Here is a 16,841-nt window from a genome sequence, read left to right as displayed (position 1 = left end):
ATTTCTCTCGCACACAGTCGCATCCCAGCAGCGAGCCGAGCCCTCCCCTCCCGTTTCTCTCCGCCTGGAAAGATGGCTGCTCCGGCGGTGTTGAGGAGCTCCGGCCCGCCGCTCTGCCCGAGCTTCGCGGAGGTCTGTTCGTTCTTGGAGCGCTACGGAGCGGCGCTGGATCTGCCCGAGATGACTTTCCCGCAGATGGAGAGGTATCTGCGGGACACGACTACAGGTGAGAGGCCGGTTGATGGTGGCGCTGGTGGTGCTGGCGGCGGCGGCGGAGCGAAGAAGTGGTGGAAAGCTGCGACACTTGAAGCCAAAGAAGGGGGCCAACACCACCACAACCACCACCACCGTCGTCGTCGTCACGGTCGTGATGAGGATGACGAAAACTGGTGTGTGTGTGTGTGGTTCGTGCGTTCGTGCGTGTGGCCCAGTAGGGCAGCATCACACCGAGAGTTCCGGCAGCTTTAACCGGCTGTAGCGTTTTTTGGGTCCCGGTCAGAGCTGCTTTCCTTTGGGAAGAAAGCGAGTCCGAGCCCCGAGTTTGTGGGGAAGCGTCCGGGCAGTGGGAAAACACTGGCTTGCTAACACGAAGCTAGCAGCCACAGTTTGGACTCTGCGCTGAAGTTCGGTGAAAGAGACCGGGGGCTCGACCCTCGGCTCGGGGTTCCGCGGGGTTTTTCGATAATATCAGGTGACAGGCTATCGATGATGGTGTCGGGGCTGCTATTGATCCGCTCACGGTAAACTTGATGTGGGAGCCATGATGCAGCAGTGACCACACACAGCCAACCAGCTCGCTCCGGAGCGCTGTCAGGTGTAATTTTTCACCGGCTGCTTCACTGGCAGCCGGGCAGGAGTGACAGCAGTGTTCGCTGGGTTACCGGTGCTGTTAGTGTGACTGTAGCCCCAGTTTAGTGAGCGTTCACGCGGCTGTCAGAGCGCAGCGGACGTTAGCTAAAAACATTGGATGTTAGTTTTTTTCTTTTTTTTTTTTGTCCGTTAGTGGAGTGGCTGTCAAATCCGCAGGCGCAGAAAGCGCAGATTCCAGCCATTGCTAACTAGCTAGCTTCAATTATTCCGTCAACTTTTATTAAAAGTAGAATACGGAGCTGTACAGTTAATGCCCCGCGTTAGGATTTAATAAACCGCTATTTCAGGGCCATATCTGTCGAATGAGTAGCTTTGTAAACCGTCTCGTATTCGTTGGCGGTTTGAAATGACCGTTAGATCCCCCGCTTAGCGCATAATTAGCCCATAACGTACAAACATAACAGCTAATATGTCCAAGGTGGTCAGTAATAAGATAGCCCTGGTATTTCTGTGGACACAGTAAATAATTTTCTAGTCGGGATTCTGAATCCGTGTTAATGAGAGGGATTTTTTTTCAGTTTGTCGTGCCAGCCGAGAAAACTGGAATTTCCCCTAAATCCTGGAGTTGCGTAAAAGCCTCACTGTAGACCACACAACGAGTCAGAGACGTTTAAGGACTTCGATAAAGCCCAGTTTATTTTTTTTATTTCCTGTTTTTATTGATTAAAGTTATGTTTTAAGGTTGGATACCCATTATTTTCTGATTCCTAACTAATAATGATGATAATAATATAATAAAGTTCTAAATAAATTGAGTCTACAGGACTGGTTTCCTGAACCAAATCCTAACAAACCAAACGTGGGACAAAGCATACACTATACTGCCAAAAGTATTCACTCGTCTGCCTTCACACACATGAACCTAGGTAACATCCATTCTTATATCCAGAGGGTTTAATATGATGTGGGCCCACCCTTTGGTCCTATAAGAGCTTCAACTCTTCTGGGAAGTCTTTCCACAGGTTTAGGGAGTATTTATGGGAATTTCTGACCATTCTTCCAGAAGCACATCTGTGAGGTCAGACACTGATGTTGGACAGAAGGCCTGGCTCACAGTCTCCACTCTAATCCATCCCAAAGGTGTTCTATCAGGCTGAGGTCAGGACTCTGTGCAGGCCAGTCAAGTTCTTCCACACCAAACTGGCTCATCCATGTCTTTATGGAGCTGCTTTGTGCACTGGTGTGCAGTCATGTTGGAACAGGAAGGGGCCATCCCCAAACTGTTCCCATAGAGTTGGAGCATCAAATTGTCCCAAATGTCTTGGTATGCTGAAGCATTAAGAGTTCCTTTGACTGGAACTAAGGGGCCGAGCCCAACTCCGGAAAAACACACCCACCCATAACCCCACCCCCCACCCACCCCCCTCCACCAATCTTTACACTTGGAAACACCAAACCCAGACTCCTCCATCGGATTGGCAGATGGAGAAGTGTGATTCATCCCTCCAGAGAACACGTCTCCACTGCTCTAGAGTCCAGTGGCGGCGTGCTTTACACCACTGCATCAACGCTCTGCATTGAGCTTGGTGATGGAAGGCTTGGATGCAGCTGCCATGGAAACCCATCCATGAAGCTGAGCTGATCTGAAGGTCACATGAAGGTTGGAGGTCTGTAGTGATTGACTCTGCAGAAAGTTGGTGACCTTTGTGCACTATGACCCTCAGCATCCTCTGACCCCACTCTGTGATTTTATGCTGTCGTTCCAAATCGCTTCCACTTTGTTATAATCCCACTAACAGCTGACTGGAATATTTAGCAGTGACTGGACTTGTGCACAGGTATCATCCTATCACGGTACCACGCTGGAACTCACTGAGCTCCTGAGAGCGACCCATTCTTTCACTGATGTTTGTAGAAGCAGTCTGCATGCCCAGGTGCTGGTTTATACACCTGTGGAAGAGACTGGAACACCTGAACTCAATGATCTGGATGGTGAGAGAAGACTTTTGGCAGAATGGTGTATGTTAGTGTGGGGCAAAGTGGGACACAACACTAATGCTGAGAGGTAGTTTGAGAATTTAATATAGTGATAAAGATTATAACTGTAAAATATGATCATCTTTATTTCGGTCATAGTTTTAAAAAAGAGCCAGTGTTGTTACATAGTACACTTTTAATAGCAACTCTATTATAGCCATGCAGCATTTATATTTAAACATGTATTTAAATATAAAGTATTTATAACTTAGACAGTGAACTGTGCACTTTACAGGTTTGTTATTGAAAGGTGAGGAACAGTTATGCACAAATGTTAGCACAGGTTTGTTTCTCAGGTCTGTGTGAGTCTTTGTGCACACGTGTGCTGTTAACTGTTATTTCTGACTGCTGAGATTCACATACATCAGCTCCTCTCTCTGAGACCTGACTTTTGTAAACTAGATCCAGTCAGAACGCAGAACATCGTCTCAGTATGATATTAAAGATATCATTTATAATATAACATAAAGATGGAGACCTGGTCACCGTACTCACACCCCACTATTTGTTTTGATCGGTCATGAACCTACAGAAGGATCCGAGGTGATGTTTAGTAAGACAAAGGTCAACAGGACGCTGTCAGCAGACTCTTATGTTTATTTTCCTACAGAAATCTTACTGATCAAACTGAACCTCACTGATGCAGAGCAGCAGTGTGACTGTTAACTGACACCAAACTGCTGAAATAAACAGGGGATGCCTTCAGTCTCAGTGCCTTTGAGCCTGGGCCGTCCGCATGTCGGTGCCTTCGCTGCCTTTACAAAGTGTTTTATACTGTACAAAATGATTCAGCACAATTAAAAAGTGTGTGCTGTCTGTCCTGCAGCACCTGTCAGGTAAACGTACTCATGCCTAACTGGTGACTTTACTGCGCCCCCTAGTGGTGGCAGGTCCTGCATAACAAAAACACAGCATGGCTCAGACAATAATAATAAAAGACTAAAGTGAAATGAGCCAGCCTGGAGACTAATAAATCAAACTGTGATAACCAGAATAAATAAACATTTCAGACATTTTAGAGCCTTTTAACTGATCTGATAGTTTGAATTAAAGGGGCTGAAATATTTCCTGAAAACTAAACGTTTATTAGCTGATGAGCTGAGGTCGTTCCTGTGCAGAGGGGGTGATAAAAATGCAGCAAACACGGCGGATGTCTCGGCGAGCCTCGTTTTCTCGCTGCTTTGGATGCGTTTAAGCTTGCTGAAATTGCCCAGAATCTGAAGCCGTTTCTGGCTTTATTCAGTGAATGATCACAGTTTACATTCACAGGTGGAACGGCTCCTTTTATATGATGTTGGATGTTCAGCAGCAACAGGAAAACGCACAAAAACAGTGCTGTGAATGGTGTCGCTTCTCTCACTGAGCTTTAACCGGTTTCTGCAGCTGTGAGCTCACTCGTTCTGATAAATGTCCCCCACAGAAAAATGGAAAACTGTGTCAATCAAAAATCCTTATTTTGAATTGAGCTGAAACACTTCTGCTGCAGACATGGTTGCTGCATATGCTAAATACTGTCTCTGGCCAATGAAATAACATAAATAAAATAAATGTGTGTTTTCCAGTTCCCAAACCCCTTGTGGAGCTCCATGTGAAGCTGCTCAGGAAACTGGGGAGGTCTGTGTCTGCTGACCGCTGGGAGAAATACCTGGCTAAGGTGAGAGTTTGGGATGAGCCCTGTTTTGAAGATAAAGGTTTAACCTTACGGCTGTGGTTATAGTATTTCATTGATTTATGACACACATTTTGAAAGCGTTGAATGCCATTAATCGTGGTTTTCAGTCATTTCTGTGCAAAAAGGAGTTAACCCGACATATCTCTGTGAACATGGCTGTCACTTTAATGATCTGCCTCAGGGTTTCTGCATGTCATCATTAGAGCCGGAAAATCCCGATAAAATCAAAGTAATGTTAAAAAACAGACAGCTTCCCACTATCCTCCTCATACCAGTGGATCTGTTCCTGTAGGAGAACTGATGGTAGGAAATCTGTATTCCATTAGGAATATTAGAGAAACACATGGCTCCGAGTTCAGCTGCTGGTTTGATGGATTGTTGTCTGTGGAAACATGTTTGGATATTAGCTGTATGTGGCCTACGATGGAAAACGGGATGATCTGCGTCTGCTGATCGTTTGTCTGACTTTTGTGACTGTGGATCCCTTCATAAATGATGGTCCAGTGCTGAAGGAGGTAATAAAAGAAGCACCTTTGCTTAGTATTTGGAGAACTCGACCAGCTCTTATTGTGGCTCCAGATTCATCAGGATCAGTCAGAAACCTTCCTAAGAAAACTGGCTGTTCGACTGCAGCCTCTGTGTCTTCATCTGGGAGCTCGCCGTGAGGTGCAGGAAGGGTAAAGGGTTGGTGGTTAGGGTTAGTGGGTTGAGGATGCAGTTAGAGCTGAAAACTCTGCCTGCTTGTTGTTTGTAGGTGTGCCAGGAACTGAACAGCACCTGGGCATGGGAGCTGGAACAGAAGGGCTACCAGGAGATGTCCGTGGAGTGCAAGTCCAGCATCCTGAAGGTATGACACCCCCCTTTCCTTTATAATAAAAGGCTGAAACATCTGCAGTCAGCGCAGTAATTACTCTGATTTTCCACTTTTCAGTATCTCTGCGAGTGTCAGTTTGATGAAAACCTCAAGTTCAAGATGGCGGTGAACGACGAGGACCCGGACAAGATGCGTCTGAAGCCTGTAGGTCGGGACCGGCAGGGCCTGCTGTACTGGCTTCAGCTGGACCAGGAGCAGAACATCCGGCTGTACACGGAGGAGCAGGATGATCTGGACGGATCCACCTGGAAGTGCATCGTCAGGTTGTTCTTTTGTCTCAGGCTGCAACCACAAGTGTCCCTGAAAGTGAAACAGTTGGTGCCGTGTTTGTCTTTCTGCTCAGAGTCTAACCTGCTTCTGACTTCTCAGGACTCGTAATGACCTGGCCGAGGCTCTGGAGCTGCTGAAGGCCCAGGTCGATCCCAGCCACAGTCAGGAACGGGACCAGAACCAGGCCGGATCCAGGAGCGCCAGCCCTGCAGAGAAAGCAGCTGGTACGTCGGATTATCTTTTAAATAGGGATTTCATCAGTGCACTGAGGATTCATAAATGCATGTTAGTAATAACTATATATTTAAATGGAGAAGAAACACTTTAAAGGTTAAACTTCTTCATTTTTATTTTTATTCAACAGTTCAGAAGAAAAGCTGAGATTCCTGATTAAAGAGCAGTCACTTTGATTTAAGGCCAAAATGATACTGAACAATTAAAAGTTAATGTTTTACAGTCTAATCTGTGCAGTTTACACCGTCCCACAGCTCACCTCATCATGTGACCCTACAGCAGCCATTCCAGTGGGCAGAAATATGCTCAGATTGTTTATTTGAAATGGACAGAATTAAACTTTAGATGCAAACTGTTGTATTTTTGTCACACAGGGCACGAGACGATCAGAAGCTCCCACCCCGAGCCCTCCAGGACCTCAGAGGACCACAGCGATGGCACGAAGGTCGACCCTCTAAAGGGAGAAAAACCAACGAGACCAGGCACGCAAGAAACTGCTCTCCCATTTTCACATCCACTACACAGACAGGAGCAGGCCCACACCTGTCAGTCTTTGAATTCAGGTGCCACAGGTGTATTAATGAAGCACCCAGCCAATGCAAACATTTGTGAAAGATCGGGTCGTTCTAAAGCGCTCGCTGAATCCGAGTGTGGTGCTGTGATGGGACGGCAGCGCAGCAACAAGTCAAATTTCTTCCCTCCTACATATTCCACACTCAGCTGTGAGCGGGATTATTGCAAAGTGGAAGCATTTAGGAAACGCAGCAACTGAGCCACAAAGCGCCCGACCTCGTAACGTTACAGAGCGGGGTTGCCGACCGCTGCGCTGCATGCTGGGTAAAAGCTGCCCACAGTCTGCTGACACAAGAACTGCAGAGCTCCAGACCTCCTCCGGCATTAACATCAGCACAAAAACTGTGCAGGTGGCCCAGTACTGCAGTCCATGTAGTATTACTTTAGGATAAAGTGAATGAAGAGTACTCAGTTTTAGCGAAACCTCACAGAATGCCACAGGAGGGTGTGAGTGGGATGAAGCAGATATCTGCATCCAGATTTAAAGTATGATGTAATGCCACATCGTGTTCAGTATCCTAAATGCTCACAAACCCAGGACACACTACAGTTTTTATTTCAGTATTTAAACAAAGATGATCACAAACTGACTCACAACAACTACAAAAATGAGCAAACTGACACACTAACTGTCCAAGAAGATGCGCAAAAGAGAGAAAACAATCGATACACAACACAAAACAACCAAAATAAACTACAAAACAAGTGGAGGGAGATCTCAGAGAGTCTAAATGAGAATAAATAAATGAGACACAAAGACGTAGAACGTGTCCAAAGAGAGAGGGTAGGATAGTGCGAGTCACAACACGGGATTTAAAGACTCAGGTTTAACTGAACTTGCTCGCAGACGCCTCATAAATGTGTTTTCCTTTTTGCAGAGGTGAAGCAGGAGCTCGCTCCGCCCGTCAAACAGGAAAACGCTGATGCTGAGCTCAAAGAGGAGAAGACGCTCAACAAACCGACTGTCTTCGATAACCGCGTGAGCACCATCACCACCGTCATCAAGTCAGAATCGAGGGACGCCGACGCCCCCAGGAACGCAGTGTCGGTCGTCATGGCACCCGTGGCAAAACAGGAAGAGGAAGCAGAGCGAGCGGTCGTCAGGAGCAGCCAGCAGGCCAAGATACCACTGAAGAAGAGGGAGCTTAAGCTTGCAGAAAGCTTCCACAGCAATCATCTCAGCAAGAGTAACAGCAGCAGTATTATCGTCTGTAACCCGTCAGTCATCCACACCAAGGACAGTCATGGAAGGGAGGGCAAGCTGTCCAACTCATTGGCGCCCCCTGGTGGCTCAGCTGCCTCTCAGCCACAGTTGGTGGTCAGTGCATCGAGGCTGGAACTGACCAACGGGAGAGTGTCGCTCCTGCCGCACAAAGACGGACAAAACGGGGTCGTAGGTCAGGTTAGCGTCGTGGGTCATGTAGGAGTCATCCGCCGCCCGGCTGAGCGTCACAGAGCCCCCGGCGCCGAGCAGCAGGAACAAAACGGTCCGGGTTTAGACCTCCGGGGCTCCAGATCAGTGGAGGAACAACGGGAAGGGAGCCGGCAGTCAGTGCTGGTGAGGAAGGGCCTCTCAGAAGGTGAGACGGTAGCGGGAGCTGCCACCCTCCCCACAGGCGGTAACGGCGGCTCAGACACCCAGGAAAGTGGACTCGGTTGGGGTTTCCTCGCTCTCTCAGAACACAGAGGAACCCAAGAGACAGGCTGCAGAAGATCAGGGTAAAAAAATGACAGAGGAGAATAAAAGTGGGCAGGATGATGAGAGGAGAAGAGAGGTGCTCAGTGTGGCAGAGGGATTAAATAAAGACGACCATGTGAAGAATGAAAGCGCTTTAGGAGAAGTGGAGGCACAATCAGGCAGCTCTGCTTCACCTCCAAAAGTGGACCTGCAGGATCCAAAGGACCACCAGGGGGAGGGCGTCAATGGTGGGTTAGCAGCACAGGACAGGGAGAAGGACGCAGAGGAGAGGCAGGGCCCCCTGGAGGAAGCCTCCTCTGAGCTCCAGAAAGAAGGAATCAGGCTAAAGATCAAGATTCCTCCTCACCGCAGAAACAAGGTGAGGGGGAAAACAGTGAAGGAGGAGGAGGAGAGAGGGAGGGAGCCGGAGGCGCAAGAGGAGGGGAGGCCGCTGAGGAGGTCTGCGAGGATCTGCAGGTATGTGTGCAATAAAATCCATGAATCTGAGGTATTTGAGAACAATGTTTGTATTTATTTGGGTCCAGTGCATTCTCAGCTTTGATTCTGATCATACATTCATCACATCTAAACCTTTTTTCTTGAAGATCATCTGCTTTGCCAACCTGCAGGCCAAGCTCGAAGGCGGCTGAGAGCCAGAAGAAAAAGCCACAACGAAAGCATGCACTGCCTACCAGAACCAGGGAAGAGGAGGAGGAGGAGGACGAGGAGGAGGAAGAGGAGGAGGAGGAAGAGGAGCAGAGCTCAGTTACAAAGAGAGACAAAAAAGCTGAACCAGCTGGGCAGATACGAAAACGAAGGGTAACAGTTCCTGTCATTTTAACTGGTTAGAAACTCTTGTGAATGCGATAACTCGAGAACGATGTGAGGTCGGATGCTCAAATTCACACCACAGATGCATCCACTAAACATCTCAGACCAGTTTCAATCTTGGCCACCGTGACCTGAAGGTAAAGGTCAAAGGTAATGATGGGCAGTAGGACCTGTGTGATATCAGTGATTCGGTGTTTGGAGAAGGACACCTTTATGAGACGGACGGCGTTCAAATCAGCTAAAACGCCTGCTGGGGGCGGGGTTTGTTGTGCCGGTGCCACTTGTTGCTCTTTTTCTTCATCTCTGACCATCTCTCTCGCTTTGTGTACTTTCAGGGTAAACGAAGGCACCGGCGCCCCCGGTGGTCCAACATTCGCTCAAAGAGGCGCAAACTGAACGAGGGAGGGGAGGTGGAGGACAGCGGGAGGAAACGGGGAGAGGAGGAGAGCGAAGGAGGCAGCGATTCAGAGGAAGGGTCATATAAATCTGAGGAGATTCCCAGCGAGGACGCCTGCACCCACTGTGGCCTCCCCAACCACCCAGAGCTGGTGAGTGTGTGTTTTCTTACACACTCTATCTGCACACTTCAGTCCTCTGAGCAGAACTAAGGGAAATTCAACATGACGGTACCCTTTTCTACATCCACTGTGGTCCTCATGACTTAAACTCAGGAGATGATAAATGTGAGGCTATCTCCGGTTTGTGCTGGCCGCACATCTGTGCCGACATCATGCAATAAAAGACTAAATGATAGAAGAAGACCTGCTTGTCTGCGGCCGTCTGTGTGCACACCTGCGTGGGAGCGTGATCCCGAACGAATGCTCTGGAATCTGGATCAGAGAAATTCCAACCTTCCAAAATCTTGAACAAGTCTTTTTAGAGGGATGGAGGATTTTTAGAAGCAGGTTAACGCTCGTGGTGCGCAGCTGTGTGGGTGTGGGTCAGCAGACTGTATATAAAAGATGGTTTGTAGCTGTGGTGACATCACCCTTGACTTGTGAAGCCTCAGCTTGAGCATTTTTGCTATCGTGTTGATGTTTCCCTTGTGCGAGAGGGTGGAGCGCTTCGATACCTGCTCATTAGTTCTGAGTAACAAACTAATAATTTCTGATCACAGCTGAGTGTGACTTACAGCAACACTCATTATTGGTCAGATAATTAATGCTCCAGAAGCTCAAGAGGACCAGCTCTGACTTTAAGCCTTAACACAGTTATAAAAATATTTCCCTGCTGCAAACCATTTTAAGGGTTTGAGTTTCTTTGCTGTGAGTAGAGCTTTTTGTGTAGAAGCTAAAGCTGCTGAAGCTTTTCCCTTTGTTGTTTGTGTAGCTTGTAACTGGCACTGAGAAAAACCCAGAATATACCTCAGTCACGAGGACATGAACAGATAGTGTCACGTAAAGCCGTCCTCTCTGGTTATTTATACTGGCTCTGTGTGGAGCTGAATGTGATTAGTGTGTGTGTGTGTCCTCAGATCCTGCTGTGCGACTCCTGTGACAGTGGATACCACACTGCGTGTCTGCGGGCCGCCCTCTCATGCTGATCCCTGATGGAGAGTGGTTCTGTCCCCCCTGCCAACATGTGAGTGTGAGACAGAGGAGGACACACTGACTCTGTCACGTCTGCTGATGGGAACTCCTCCTGGTTACGGTTTAGATGTGGGGTCTGCTCTCATAGAGGGGACCAGAGAGAACTCCACTTTGAAAAGTTTCAGTTAGCAAAAGATGCCAAATCTCTGAGATGGCACAGACACCAGCTGCTGCACAGGCAGAGCTGTCAGAGCAGAGGAAACCAGAGTAGCTTTGCATGATTCACAGTTGAAATAAGCTTTCTTATCTGATACTGGACCCTGGTGCAGCTCCTTAATTCATCCTCTAACTCAGGGCTCTTCAACTCCAGGCCTTCAGAGCCGGTGTCCTGCAGGTTTTAGATGTCCCTGATCCAGCACACCTGAATCAATGGCTGAATGACCTCCTCAGTATGCAGTCAAGTTCTCCAGAGTCCTGCTCATGACTTCTGTATTTGACTCAGGTGTGTTGAAGCAGAGATGCATCTAAAACCTGCAGGACACCGGCTCTCGAGGCCTGGAGTTGAAGAGCCCTGCTCTAACTGAAAAACTTTAGTCACTTTAGCTCCTCCCCCTTTACTCTGTTCTGATTGGCTGGCCCTTTTAAACAGAAGGTGCTCACAGCTAGAGCTGAGTGCCTGAGATGACCGTATTATGAATATCCACACCTACTGTCATCATCCAAATGCAAGAGTAGAAAAAAGTGTCTGAAACAAAGCATTGAGCTTTTTGGCTTATTGAAACTGTGGCCATGTTAATATGAGCAGGCTCCATTTTAATAGTGTGTGTCTGACAGAAAACAAGTAAAAGCACAAAAGTTTCACTCATCTGCTTGGTTACTGTGGAAACAGTCAAAGAGTGCTGAAGAGGACGAGGAGATCAGTGGGTCCGCTTAGTGACGGAGCTGTGGTGGTTTGTTTTCCCTCTCCAGAAGCTGCTGTGTGAGAAGCTGGAGGAGCAACTGCAGAATCTGGACAGGCGCTCTGAAGAAGAGAGAGCGAGCAGAGAGGAGGTGAACACACACACACACACACACGTACATGACAACAGTGATCAGCCTTCGGGTTTAAAAAATGAAACGCTGCTCTGTTCTTGTCTGTCAGGAGGGAACGGCTGGTGTATGTGGGAATCAGCGTGGAGAACATCATTCCTGTGAGTACACGAAGAGTGTGAACCCGCTTCAAAATGTCACTTCATTCCACCCCGCTTTGTTTTTCTCCGACTGTGGAAGCAGAATATTTGCATTTGGTTGAATTTCAGTCATCATTAAAGTGCTTTTCATGCAAAAGAGCCAAAGAAAGACAAACATAACTGCCACAAAGATATTTAAGGTGTGTGAAATGATCCACAGACCTCAAGCTCAACATTAAATAACGTGCAAGAAAAGCTGTTTAACTGCTAACAGTTCTCAGGTTTTTCTGTTCTATCTAAACTGGTTCTAAAATAAATCAGCAAAATATTCTTTTTTAATGGTAGAACTGGGCTCAGTGTTGCTGTTTCTGCTTCATTCACATCAGTACTGCATTTCATCTTTCAGTCATTAGAGCTGTAGAAGTTCAGATTTTACTGTGCTGCAGTTAAGAGAAGAATCTCTGCTGTCTTAGGAGGGAGATGAGGAGGAAGAGGAGAAGTCTGCGAAGAAGAAGGATTCCAAAAAGAGCAAAAAACCTTGGGAGAAGGTCAACCAGAACCAGGAAACACATCAGCTACAGGTGGGTGTGGCCTGGCGGGGTTTACAGGTGCTGCAGGAGTCGTGAGGCGTAGAATTGTTAAATTTCATCTGACAGATCTGAGATCTGTCGATGGGTGGAAGGGGTGATGCTTTGGACTGTCGACCTCTTCAAGCCAAAAGGCTCTGAAACATTGAGAACATCATGTATGCCCGATGGTTTAATTACACACGCGTGGAAATGGTTAAAATTAGGGGTGGGACTCGATTACAAAAATTAATCGAATTAATTAGGAGCTTTGTAATTAATTAATCGAAATTAATCGCATTTAATCACATTTAAATATTTAACATGATAATATTAAGTTAAGTTTAGTTGATGAATGAATCAATATACAGAAGCTTAAACTTCAAAATGTTGTTCATTTTCCCACCAGTCTGCTACACAGACCAATGAAGGGTGGAAGTGCTCCTGTGATAAGCAAACTCCTGAAATTAAAGTTAAGCATCATAACTGGATAGTTTTATTCAACATTAATGTCTCACTTAATATAGCTGGAAATTAATCATTAGCTCAGCTGTATTCCTCGATGTTGTTATTCTTGTTTTAAACAGCTTATTTTGAATTAAAGACTTAAAATTAAACCACAAAAAGGAGAAAAAGTTCGTTTTCCGTTTAACCAGCTGCTTTTACACAGCTGTGCTTCGCACTCACGGCTGCTAGGCGACATGAGCTACGCAGAGGTGAGGGCAGGTGACGCTGATATGAAGGCTAGCTGCTCACTTCCGGTCTTTGCGGCCTTCGTGGGCTGCGAAGGACGTGGGCCGGGTCCTTCGAACGATGCGGCCCCTGAATTTGGACATTGTGCATCGATATAATCTGTATGCCGGGAACTCGTGCACTGAGAAACGTTCCACGGTGCAAAGTGCGATTAAAATGCGTTAAAATTTTTAATTTGTTAATTTCCCCGTAATTATTCATCAAAATTAACGCGTTAAAGTCCCACCCCTAGTTAAAATATTTAAAAAAGACGCATCAATCTGTTTGTTCCAGGTTTGATGACTTTGACGATGCCATTGATGAGGCCATAGAGGAGGACTTCAGGGACCTCTGTGGAGGTGAGTCTTCTTTTAGATCCTGGTTAAAGACCCACTGACATCACACAGACTTCATATCAGTGCTCAATGAAAGTTTCACCTGAGGTCAGGGTATGTGCAGGTAATCCCTCTAAGCCTACAGCTCAGGTTTCAACACTGCACCAGACAGTTTTTTTTCTACTCTTGGCTTTCTGTGATGTCACAGAGAGAGGATATCCCTAATATGGTTATCTCAGACATAGAAGTCCCACTGACCTGCTGTTTATGAGGGGCAGCCAATCAGAAGAAAGAGGTCTTAAAGAGAGAGGAGCTTGTTTCAGCAGAGGATGAGCATCGAGGTCCTCTTTCATTTATTTTAGGTCAACTTTTTTGCTGTACTCCTGTTTCAGGAGCAGGGCGGGGCAAAGACATCACTGCCAGCCTGTCAGAGGACGGGAAGGAGAGTCAGCGGCCAATCAGAAGCCAGACTCATGCTGCTCGATACAGGAAGAAGCGAAGACTGAATGACCTGGAGAGCGACAGCACGGCGGCGGAGAGCGAAGATGAGTTCATGCTCAGCAACAGGTGACACACCGAATTTCCCCTGGATTTCTTGTTCCTCTCTTCTCTGCCGGTTTATTCATCCTCCTCTTCCTTCTCCAGCTCAGAGGACGAGGATTTCGGTGCATCAGGAGCAGATGATGATGAAGAGGAGGAAGACGAAGATGCGGGCAGTGACGGCGGCAGCTGGGACCGCAGAACTCGCCCCAAAAAGGCGCTGAGAGGAGTGGCTAAACACAGACCCGGCAGGACCCGAGGGCGGGGCAGAAAACGGCTGAGACGGCGACGGAGACACTCCTCTGACGAGGAGGAGGAGGACAGTGAGGAAGAGATGGGTGAGGAAGAATTTATTATTATTACAGAAGGAATTGGGTGTATTTGAATAAGGAAGGTTTATATTAGTATTAAATACATATTAAGACAATTATCATAAAAATATATCATTAATTATAAATGAATGAATTAATTACAAACTTCTGACGTGTTAAATTTTAGGCTTTTTTAAAAATTAGAGTAGTTTTAATTTTAACTTTGATCCCAGATTTGTGTAGGAGCCAAAGGTTATTCTGGGGTTTTAGAGTGGATGGATTTTTTTCTCTCTCTTGCTCTCAGTGGAGACGGATGCATTTTTCTTCTCTCACCAACCCTTCCTTTTTACCCTGCTTTGCTGCTTCGCTGCTTTAGAGCCTCTCTGCACACATCTTCCAAACTGGAAATTAAAATTATGGATCTGGTCAGCTGGTCTCTCAACACTATTGATTGATCAACTTTTCACCATGAGAACCCTCTCTCCTCTTGTCCAACTGACAATACCCGGCTGGCTACGTTATGGATTCTTGTGAGGGTGGAAGATGATGTGCCTGGCTGTACTGTCGATTGAGGATGCGGTGTATATATAATTGGCTTACTGATACCGGGATTTATCCTGATTGGACTTGGGGATACCTTGCTTATCGTGAAATTCAGGAGGTCTGGGCAGCCGTTTGGACCTTGGTAAGGCTGCTTGTGACGGGAATGCAGAGCAGTACAAACTCAGACTCAGTATACCTGGAGCTGAATCGGAAGGGATGAGATCTTGGAGACGTATCTGTTTCTGCGCGGCGAAGGAACGAACCCAGAAAATTCAGATGTTTGGATTTTTGCCATTGAGAGGTGACAGAAAGACTGAAGGCTGTCAACAAATTAATCAGTACAGTCTGTACCAAAACAATTGTAGAATCAGAAATTCGGCTCCCTGACGGCCTTGGATTGCCGGTTATCTCATTTTTCTCATGGATGTTTTGTAAACAGAGGCTCTACGCCCCCCCACTGTCCTGTTTCTGACCTGAGTGAACTGATTTCCCAGACCGAGCTGCTGATGAACATTACACCTCTTATCAGGAACTGTTAGCTGAGGGGGGGGGGGGTTGAATCAGCCACAGTAACTCGAACCCCTCGCCTCCGCTGGCTTCCTTCCACCCCTGCCCTTACCCACCCTAGCGCTCCCATGCTATTTGCTATATGTGCTTACTATGCAGTTTTTTTTAACCTCATACTGTGCCCCCATTATGGGGCAAAATATGAGATGCTTTTTTTATCCTCACCTATTCTATTTTGTTCACTTTGTTTCCCTCTTATCTTTGTAAAACAGCAGCGCCTCTGTTGGCTGCAAGGCTGCAGACACTTATCTCCCCTGTGTGTTTGAGTTGTTTGTCTTTTTTGGATGGGTGTTCTGGAACTTCTTTTGGTTACATGTCTGACACGTGATGACAGTAAATTGATTCGGATGGGTTGGATGGATAGATGATGGGGTGACTGGATGGATGGAGGATGGGTTGGAGGGATAGATGATGGGTTGGAGGGATGGATGATGGGTGGGATGGATGGATGGATGGATGGATGTGGATGAGTTGTGGATAGATGATGGGTTGGATGGATGGATGGATGGATGGTGGTTGGAGGGTGATGGGTTGGATGGTGGGTGGGTTGATGGATGGATGGTTTGGATGGCTGGATGTGGGCTCCTGGCTCGCTATGCTGGGATGCCTGGCTGGATCGTGATGGTTGGCGGGATGATGGTGGGATGGCTCGCTCTGTTGGCGGATGGCTGCTGGCTGGCTCGCTTATGGGGTGCCTGGCTGGATGGCTGATGGTTGGAGGGTGGCTGCTGGTTGGTTGGGTTGCTGCTGGCTGAGTTGGCTGGCTGGCTGCTGGTTGGCTGCTTGCTGCTGGTTGGCGGGCTGGCTGGTTGGGTTGCTGGCTGGCTGGCTGGTTGGCTGGCTAGCTTCTGGGGTTGGCTGGCTGGCTGCGTTGGCTGGCTCGCTTGGGTTGGATGGCTGGCTGGCTGGCTTTGGCTGGCTCGCTGCTGGGTTGGCTGCTGGCTGGCTGCGCTGGCTGCTGGTTGGCGGTGGCTGCTGGGTTGGGCTGGGTGGGTGGGTGCTGGCTGGCTGTTTGGCTGGCTGCTGGCTGCTGGGCTGCCTGGCTCGCTTGCTGGGCTGCCTGGCTGGTGGTGGTTGGCGGATGGCTGCTGGTTGGATGGCTGCTGGTTGGACTGGATCGCTGCTGGTTGGGGATGGCTGCTGGCTGGCTCGCTTCTGGGTGCCTGGCTGGAGCTGCTGGTTGGCGGGCTGCTGGTGGTGTGGTTTGCTGCTGGCTGCGTTGGCTGGATCGCTTCTGGGGTGTTGGCTGGCTGATGCTGGTTGCTGGATGCTGCTGGTTGGCTGGCTGGCTGCTGGTTGGCGGCTGGCTGCTGTTGGGTTGCTGCTGGCTGGCTGGGTTGGCTGGCTAGCATTCTGGGGTGGTTGGCTGGCTGGCTGCTGTGGATGGATGGCTGCTGGTTGGAGGCTGGCTGGCTGGTTGGGTGGGTGGGTGGGTGGGTGGGTTGATGGATGTACTCACATTTTGCTGCAGTGGGTTTCCAGTAAGATAAGGCAGCATGAAGTAATCAGTAATTATAGAAAAGTCACTGTCACATTATGATTGATAATTGATTTCTTTGATCACAGTCGT

At 47.9% G+C, this 16,841-nt stretch overlaps 1 protein-coding gene across 1 annotated transcript; it reads left to right on the top strand.

Annotated features, from left to right (window-relative positions):
• Nucleotides 1-14,235, top strand: LOC115775534 (remodeling and spacing factor 1-like). Its single transcript, XM_030723043.1, is given in 20 exon segments — nt 1-226; nt 4,410-4,501; nt 5,274-5,366; nt 5,451-5,656; nt 5,763-5,887; nt 6,272-6,379; nt 7,349-8,072; nt 8,074-8,625; nt 8,778-8,967; nt 9,315-9,527; nt 10,454-10,507; nt 10,510-10,560; nt 11,478-11,522; nt 11,524-11,558; nt 11,650-11,698; nt 12,151-12,207; nt 12,209-12,258; nt 13,270-13,334; nt 13,703-13,877; nt 13,956-14,235. Coding segments are annotated over 20 exon segments (3,318 nt in total). The 5' UTR covers nt 1-72.
• Nucleotides 14,236-16,841: the final 2,606 nt, after the last annotated feature.

The sequence above is a fragment of the Archocentrus centrarchus genome, unplaced genomic scaffold (genome assembly GCF_007364275.1).
Source record: "Archocentrus centrarchus isolate MPI-CPG fArcCen1 unplaced genomic scaffold, fArcCen1 scaffold_175_ctg1, whole genome shotgun sequence".
NCBI classification, from domain to species: domain Eukaryota; kingdom Metazoa; phylum Chordata; class Actinopteri; order Cichliformes; family Cichlidae; genus Archocentrus; species Archocentrus centrarchus.
Note: the sequence above shows the minus strand (reverse complement) of the source record. Positions and strands in the feature narration are given on the sequence as shown.